This window comes from Solanum verrucosum, unplaced genomic scaffold (assembly GCF_900185275.1).
Source record: "Solanum verrucosum unplaced genomic scaffold, falcon-dt-bn FXZP01000094.1, whole genome shotgun sequence".
Taxonomy (NCBI): Eukaryota; Viridiplantae; Streptophyta; class Magnoliopsida; order Solanales; family Solanaceae; genus Solanum; species Solanum verrucosum.
In genome coordinates, this window is record NW_026019970.1 from 2,549,472 (window position 1) to 2,558,458 (window position 8,987).

Sequence of the window (8,987 nt, forward strand, 5' to 3'; positions counted from 1 at the left end):
TTTGGGATAGGGGGTGGGGGGATGGTATGGTGTTGGGGGCTGGTAGGGAGGTGGGTTGGAAAATTTTTTAGATTTTTTTTTTTAAAAAAAAATTATTGGAAAAAATTTAAAATTTTGTTAATTTTTTTTTTGGGATGGGGGCTGGTAGAGGTGGGGTGGTAATTTATTTTATTTTGTTTTACATTTTTTTGGGATAGGGGGGTAGGGGGGGGTGGTAAGGGTGGAGTGAAGTGATAAAAAAAACTAGAATTTTTTGTTTTTGTTTTTTAAGCTTTTAACAAGATTTCTATTATAATATGGGTAAATACGGGTACCCATATTATTCATTGGGTAACTCGTTTTACCCATTTAAAATGTGAGTCGAGTCGAATAACTTATCCATTTTTATTTAACTCGTTTTTTGATCGACTCATATTTAAAAAATTTACCAACCCATCCCCCCCTCTCCACCCCCTATCCCAAAAAAATGTAAAAAAAAGTTTCATTTTTTTTAAAAAAAAATAAAAAATTCTTACTACCCCATCCTTTATCACTTTTTTTTGTTTGTTTGTGTGTAATGCACATCTTTTACCTATTTATCCATTTAACTACCCATTTTTAAATGGGTAAATATAAGTGGATATCCATATTAATTAACCATTCTACCACCCTAGTCGGAACTTATCAAATTAGCGTTTTTACTTTTTAGTATTACTGATTATTTTTTTCATAGAAACTATTTCCACGATAGGTTAGTTTCATATATAATCAAACACCATAAAATTACTTACCATAAAGAGTAACTTCCATCATTACCCAAACAGACCCTATAAATGTATCCCTTTGTGGAGTTTATCCCAAATATACGGATGCTCTAAACTTCAATCCATAAGCCTTTGTGAATGGATCCTTTATCAACTAATAATGTATATATGTATGATATATGCATCAATAATTAATGAAATTTTCTTCTTTTTTCCCAGTATTTGGTGGTTATACTAAAAGGATCTTCAGACGTATCCTTCGGAGGGAACAAAGACCCAGATGGATTTGCTGAGGTTGTATCCATGGGTGGCATCGACTCCAGAGTCGATGCCACCACTTTGCACAAGTTCTCCATTCCCAGAAACTGATTCCTTCAGATAAAAGCAACTACCTATTATGCAGAAGTTTTACTGGAAAAAGAGCCATAGGAAAGATAAATAGCAATACGATCTATTATTTACTGTTTTCCAGCAAAGAGAAATCACTTTACTACTACTAAAAGTTGAGAAAACTCCTTCAAGCTTGTATGAACAAAATGCAGAAGGAACAGATACAAATCTTATCCACAAATTCAAAATAATAGATATAAATACTGCCGGACAAAGGATGGCATTAGATTCTATGAAGAAACCACCTCCTATAGCTCCAGATCAGCTTCTATATCAAAGCAGAGTTCAGTCTTCCTCTAAAACCATAGCGGAGGAGAAACACCTTTTCCCAATAGCCCTCAAGCTAGGCATTTGCCAACCTTCACCCTCCTCGTAACATTCAACCTGCAGCCATAACACATGAGAGTTTGCTACCAGGAGCAATATAAAACTAAGCATGAGATGAACAACGAGATAAGGTTACATACCACGTCTACTATCTCCTCATTGGACTGAACCCCACCAATGACATAAATGGATCCCTTTAGAACAGCAGCAGCTGAATATCCCCTTGAATGGTTCATTGGCTCACCAACTATCCATGTTCCTAGACGGGGGTCATATATCTCAACGCTAGGCACCATTGTAGATCCATTGTAGCCACCAAGTGCATATCTATATAGCAATGTTAAAGCAAAAGGAAATTACTCTTTTTTAAAATGGAAAGACTTACAAAGTTAAAAGAAATTGTCAAGAGTATTTTCTAACACACTTAGGAAATGCTGAAAACCACGATAAAGAAATCCCACCCACCCCCCACCCCACAGGGGAAAAAACCTCTACCCTTAAGGTCAGTAAACATCACTAAGATACAAAAAAAAAAGGATAAGAACATACAACTTCCCGCTCAAGGCAACCAACGAATGGCATCCTCTTTTTGTGCTCATACTTCCAACTTTTGACCAGGAATGTTCTCTGGGATCAAATCTTTCAGCAGTCCTGAAGAAAAAGCTAGTATGAAAGATGCTACACGATAATAAAGCATAAACTTGAATACAGTCTTTACATATTGCAGATAATCTTAACTTAATGGCACAATAGCATTTCTCTATACTTGTGAAATACCTAAAGGGTTGTTTGGTATGAGGTATAAGGTATAATAATCCCAGGATAAAATGCAAGATTATTTTATCATGCGTTTGGTTGGAGGTATTAGGTAGTCCTTGGATTATCCCACCATTTATACCATAGTGATGGGATGAGTTATCTCATATATATGGTGGGATAACTTATCCCGCGATAACTTCCCAACCAAATACCCCTAAGAGTTAGCATTTTACAAAAGGTGCATGTGGGAATGTACAAGCATCTCAACTTCTTGGGGAAGACCATGGAAAATTATAATCTCATGGTTCAAGAAAACGAGGCTCACATAGAAAGTATCATTAACACATTTCATAGCAGAAAAAGAATGGAAGTGTGCTACAACTTACTCCAGGTAATCGCTTCCGTCAAATCCACCAACAGCATATAATGCCCCATTAAGTTCTGCCGCAGCAAGAGCAAATCTCTGCAAATATACAGAAAAGGAAGACAGTCACATCAGAGGAGAAAACTTATCACTTGAAACAAATGAGATGTCTGCCAGACACTAACTAATCTAATCACAGGCAGATGGAAGTCCTGGAGTTCCTACCTTTGCTAGCAAGTATTTCCCACAATTGATTTCACTAGTGTAGATAACACTTTTAAAACGGGCTATTGTAGATAACACTACTAAACAACTGGGGAATATTTAGTAGTTCAGTTGGTTAGTCGGCCACTCTCCCCTTCCCGGGCCGAGGCCCCCCTCAATGGGTTCTAATTCTAAGAAGGGGGGCGGCGCCCTGAATCAATCAAAAAGCTTATTGATTTAATTGAAGGGAACTAAGACGATTAGCTTAGCTAGCGTTCCGGGAGAATCTAGTCATTTAAGAACTTCGTTGCCACTAGTAAATTAGACCATCACCCCCAAAAAGAACTCGGAGCCTAAAGAGAAGAGAGTTCAGTTAGTTACCTGAACTTCACCTTGTTGCCTTGTTGGTGCAGGTTTGATTCCCCATATTGTAATATCCCCTCCCCAATTTCCCCTACCCCCATTTAAAAAATAATAATAATAATAACAAACAGAAAAACACACTTTAACCAATTATTTCCCCATACCATCTTACTTATCAATATTTTCTTAATATCTTTATACTAATATATACAGCCAAGAGGATTAAACAAAGGGACAAAAGACAAGATGAAGTCTTATCGATTTGCTACAAAATTTAAGATGATGAGAATAACTTTGAAGTCTATTACAAAAACAGCATTCTTGTCAGTAACTTGGATTTTGGACTGAAATTGTCTGTCACACTGCAAATTATTTTTACAGGGCCAAACAAACACCAGACTTGTAGATTTATTAATGCTTTTTGTTTCTCTGGGTTAAACCATATTATCACCAAAGGAAACAATAATAGAACATACAAAATACAACAGGATCAAAAGTGTTAACCTTCTGCAACATGGATTGTGTATTGATCCATCGTCCTACTTGAGGATCATACATTTCAACCTGTGAAAAACTTTCAATCCCATTTCCACCACCAACTGCAAATATTTTGTCCTTCAAAGCTGCACCAGCTAAGCTACCTTTTTTCTCTTTCATACAAGGTAACACAGTCCATTCATCATCAGCTGTGTTATACGATTCAACTTCAAAAGTAAAGAGTGTATCAGTGTCAGCAACTTGAGGGGGGTTGATGAGGGGCAGAGAAGTGCAGACTGTACCTGTGTCGTACCACACGGTTGCAGTTCCACCACCAAATACATAAAATTCTCCGTTCAGCTTTGCAACCGAGGCATATGCACGGACTGAATTCATTGGTTTTAGTGACTTTAACACATCGAATGAAGGCAAATACGAGTCCAATGCAGATAACCATGACACACCATCATATCCTCCAGTTAGGAAAATCATCTCATGCTTCAGGTGTGCATCATCAGTATGGTCCATAATCATTTCATCAGCACGTGTACAAACAGTATTTGAGGACTCCAGCATCATACATTTATATGTTAACTGTTTAATCTCTTGTTCTACACGAGCCTGAAATGCCAAACCACCAAGAGTTACCAGGTAATTACTTCTTATCTGTATATATTCAGCTGTGAATGTACCTAAGGGGAGAAATAACTTCCAATCCATCCTTCTCTTCTTTTGAATATTTATTACCAACTCCCAATCCATACAGTAGAAATGCATAAAACGATATGAGACCAGACAAAGTGAAAATCCTATAAACGGACTATAGTGGTTTTGGGAATCCAAATTTTCTTGTTGTTCATCTCAAGGGATATCAAATTAGATACCACACTCAGTTATAAATTTGTTTCATTTTGGCTACAGCAGTTCCCACTACGAAACCCTATTACATCCCCTATTAGTTCATATTCTTAATATAGTCCCAATATATCCTTAAATTATGCAGATACAGTAAAAAATGCAGAATAAAAGTAATGAAACCGCACAGTTAAAATTGTTGAAACAGACTATAGGAGAAAATCCAAATTTGCTTGTTGTTCATCTCGTTGAATATAGCATTGGATACCACACTTAGTTATACATATTGTTTATATTCTTAGTGTAGTCACAATTATGTTAACATAGAAGTGTTCAAAATTCAATGCATGTTTTATAGCATCATCAATAACCCATAGAGAGCAATTAGGAAAGCTAGTGGATGGAACCACAGAATAGAGATGTCGCCATAACGCTGAGATTGAAAAGGGATAAGGCTTACCATCCTCCGCTCCAAATTATCCCTTTTAAGCTTTTCTTTTTCCATTTCTTGAAGAAGCTGCAACCAACAAAATAGCCCAAGTCATATAAAGCAATAAGATGTCGGACAAAAAAATCAGCAGATACTACAAAAAGATGAACAACCTGAGCTATAACAGATGCATAACCAGTTGAGTCACCGGAGCAGTCTACATTCTGCTCTTCTCCAAGTGGCAGCTCTTCCTGCAAAGTTTCTTGCCCAATGATTGCTTGATTTATCGACGCAGGTACGACTGCAGTGGTGGCTTCATTTGAAGGCCCATCTGTAATGCCACGTGAGAATTCACGCTGAAGAGACATTTCTCTAAGCTTTATGTACATCAGATCCTTTTCATCCAATTCTGCCTGATTATCTAATAGTACCTCCGGCTGCTGGTTACCATTTGAATGAAGAGGAGAAGTGTCTCTAGTCCACAATTTCCCATTCAAACCAGATGAGTAGGCAAAATTATCTCGTGACAGAAAATGTCCATTTTCCTCTCTTTTGTCATTGGCAGGTAAACCTTGGAATATACTTCTCTGTTTTGCAAAGTTTTGTGATGGGATACTACTTGAAGGAAATGGACTAGACGAGAATATGGAGATTAATTTACCAGCTTGAACGTGATCTAACTCAAACAAGAAATGGTTCTGACCATAATAGTTATCCTTAATTACTGGTTTAAACTGATTTTCTAGCAGTGGTTGACAGAGCAGACGTACACGTATTTGAACCTTCATAAAGAAATAGCAAAGTGTTGAGTTTTTTGGACTAAACCAGAAGCATCAACCAAAGCAAAAATCCCAAAAAGAAAAGACAGATTTTAAACCTGTGCAGGATAAGGAGTTCGGACAGAACCATCTGACGTCCAAGCATATTGATCGATATACATTTGACCAGGGCCTGCAGCTTCATAGATGCCGTGTAGCTTTTTATCACTGTAGTTGAACAAAAATAATGGCAAGCCTGAATCTACATTCTGCACATATGAAAAATGTAGAACTGGCAAACCTGTCAAAAAATTTAAAGCATAAGCATAGCGAATAAAAATGGAAAACAAAAATAAAAAATAAAAAACTCATACGACAAAAAATGACACCTAAAACTCATTATCAAATCTGCTCGACACAATCATTTTGATTTATTTCTTCCACTTCTTCTTTTACTTATTTTTATTTTATTTTTTTGGCCGGGGGGGGGGGGGGAGCGGGGGAAGGTTGAGGAAAGATGCAGTAGCCCAATTAACTGACCAAATAGTTGTTTTGAGAGACATTCTCTTATAGTTTTATTCGTGCAACCAAATATAACGCCGCCAAGCTGACTTCTTCTCAATTTTTTAAAGTCTCCAGTATCTTTTGCCTGGTTTGATGATGCAACTGCAGAAGCATTTACCATGATTGGATGTGTTCTCCTCCTTGCTCCTATCCTGAAAAGAGCATCAGGATAAATATAAATCCAGGATTTCCAACAATTTTGATTGCAATACAACAATCTAAGTAACAACACATGCGGAACTCTTCAAAATTAGCTTCCTTTGATCTTCCTTGCCATTTTGCTCCCACCTCTCATCTCCTCTCCCACAACAAAAATACACCATGCCCAGGTTAACCAGAAAACTAGAAGAAAAACATACTGATCAAATTTAACCACATTACTCAATGTTATTACATAATGTTCTTTCCTCTTTCCATGTCATTGATAACCCTTCCCACCAACAAACACCCGATTTGTCCACATTTATCCACATTTGTGCCACCAGACACCCAATTCCTCCAACACCGCAGAGTACACAGAAGAAAGATCTCAATTATAGCTATGAATTAAATAAGGATGTAATGGTTTCACCAAAATAAACATAAAAAAACAAGAAATTTCATCAGTTAAAGCCCCTAGGCCCTAGTTCATCAGTCATAAAAGTAACTCACACAAACCCTAAAAATGAAAATGACACAACAGTTTCAACATAAACAAAGAAATTACGTCCATTAGCTCAGTTAAAAGCCCCTAATTAATCCGCATAATCTCATCAACATATGGGCATAAAAACTATGTCCTACAAGAGGAAGACCGAAGTACATTGCACTAACAGCATCCATACCCCCCCACAACCATCCGTTCACCTCTATATATACATTAATGGAATTCTTTCAGGATATATTCATACTGTATACAGTATACACTGCACACAGACTTTAAAATCTTGAATTGATTACGGAAAAACAAGAATCGATTGAATTCTAAACTTGATGATAGTGAACAAAAACCAAAAGCATACGTACATTGTTAGATACAGAAGACGATTTGAAGAAAGGAAAGAGAATTACCAGGGAAGAATTGAGCTTCAAATGGAAGAAACTATATAGGCAAGTGTGAAACTGCACCCTCACGAGTATTTCGCATAAAGCTGATCAAACTCTACACCACTCACGCCATAAACGCATAACCCCTCTGATTCTTTTTGTCAAGAAAAATCCTCACTGTACCTAGGCTAGGCTGCCTTTTATAAGGAAAAGATGTTATGCTAAAATTATTTATATAAAATCTAGACAACTATTATGGTATGTGCCAAAAAAAAAAAAGAGTGATGAGGTGTATTAGAGGTTGAGAAGGATACAATGAATGTGGAATATCATTTGTGAAATTTGTTTTTTTGATTTTCATTATGGAAGTCATTTTTTTTATTTGTAAGTAACTTGTTTTCTTTAAAAAAGTATTTTAAAATAATTTTGATGAATCGAATGTGAGAAAATTGAAAATCAATTTTTGAAAAATCTTTTCCTCCATATTGAAGCACTCATAGTTTCTTTTCTTTTTCTATTTTAAGACGGAGAAAAAAAGTCATTTTTATGGATCCGTTTCACCAAATTACTTTTATTGATTGTAATTCATTAAAAAAAAAGTAAAGTAAGTAGTTTCACAAAAGGACTATCAAAAGTAATTTGGATGGTAGGTTATGTAGGCGATAACTATTCATAGGTTGCTCGATCGGGCCAAAATAATTCATTTTGAATATGCCTAAAATTGTCACAAGACCTTTCCCTCTTAGAAATAGGTTAATCCAAAAAAAAATTACTTTTTTGATTATTTTTTTAGCTTTCTACCTTGTTATATTATGGGAGTACAATGTTAATGAATATTATTAAGCATTGATCACAACTTTAACCTCACGTCAGTGCCTATGGCATGTTAATTCATTGCATATCCTAACACAATATCAAGAATGAAGGCCTAAGTGATGCTCATTAGTGTCGGGAGAACGCCGAAAATGATAGGTAGGTGGTTAAATATAATTTTAAGAAAATATAAAAAAAAAATTAAAAAGATTATTAATTACAATATCATATTTAAAGGGTTGAATGACAAAGAAGGATAGATAGCATCCTGATTGGCTAGTGATGAAGGGAAAAGAATTTCAATGTATGATCTTAATTTAAACACGTCACCTACACGATTCACTATATAGGTTTAAGGAATGCATGATAATGTGATTCATCATCTTTCAATAAAAAAAAGTTTAGAAGGCAAGAATAATAAGCATTCGAGCCTCCAGAGAATTATTAAAGTGCCCTCTTGGATAAAAAAAAAACTTAAAACATCGATAAAGGAAAAAAGGTCGATGAAAATAAAATCTTTTCTTTTCAATTAAATTTGTGCATTAATGAACCACTTGTCTTCTGTGACATGATCATCTCGGAAAAAAAATATGTCTCAATCTGTGGTAGATCAATTATATAGGAAGAATATGTTGGTTGACGACCTCCTATTACGATAGTATGAACTTTCCATCTCCTTGATGTTACACAGAATTGATACGCTCAAATTACACCTCCTTTCAGAAGCATAAGCGATCGTTATCAAATAAAGAACCCAACTTGTAGGTTGGGATCGATCCCACGAGGAAAATGGTTTAGACTTTACTTTTAACCAACAATTATATTCAATTAGTCAAATTATTTCCAGAAACAGGTAAAAAAAGGGGGGTTGTGCTTGTGTGAAACAAATAGTAAGAACTTAATAAGTAATCAGT

General features: G+C 35.8%; 1 protein-coding gene across 1 annotated transcript; it reads right to left on the bottom strand.

Moving 5' to 3' along the window:
- Window positions 1-1,196: 1,196 nt before the first annotated feature.
- LOC125817051 (uncharacterized) lies at window positions 1,197-7,399 on the bottom strand. The gene is made up of 11 exons (XM_049496639.1): window positions 7,285-7,399; window positions 6,211-6,386; window positions 5,790-5,971; window positions 5,086-5,694; window positions 4,943-4,999; window positions 3,930-4,248; window positions 3,655-3,854; window positions 2,606-2,682; window positions 2,010-2,111; window positions 1,601-1,787; window positions 1,197-1,517 (listed from the first exon to the last, which is right to left on the bottom strand). The coding sequence occupies exons 2-11, from the start codon at window positions 6,353-6,355 to the stop codon at window positions 1,419-1,421; spliced, it is 1,977 nt and encodes a 658-aa protein (XP_049352596.1). The 5' UTR covers window positions 6,356-6,386; window positions 7,285-7,399; the 3' UTR covers window positions 1,197-1,418.
- Between the last annotated feature and the right edge of the window lie 1,588 nt (window positions 7,400-8,987).

What these genes read in the sequence shown, in the direction of transcription:
- LOC125817051 (XM_049496639.1), bottom strand. Translation starts at nt 6,355, where the DNA reads ATGGTAAATGCTTCTGCAGTTGCATCATCAAACCAGGCAAAAGATACT. An exon ending in CACAATCCATGTTGCAGAAG is followed by an intron (nt 2,683 to 3,654) that starts GTTAACACTTTT and finishes GTATATTTGCAG; the next exon opens with AGATTTGCTCTTGCTGCGGC. An exon ending in GTTGCCTTGAGCGGGAAGTT is followed by an intron (nt 1,788 to 2,009) that starts GTATGTTCTTAT and finishes ATTGCTATATAG; the next exon opens with ATATGCACTTGGTGGCTACA.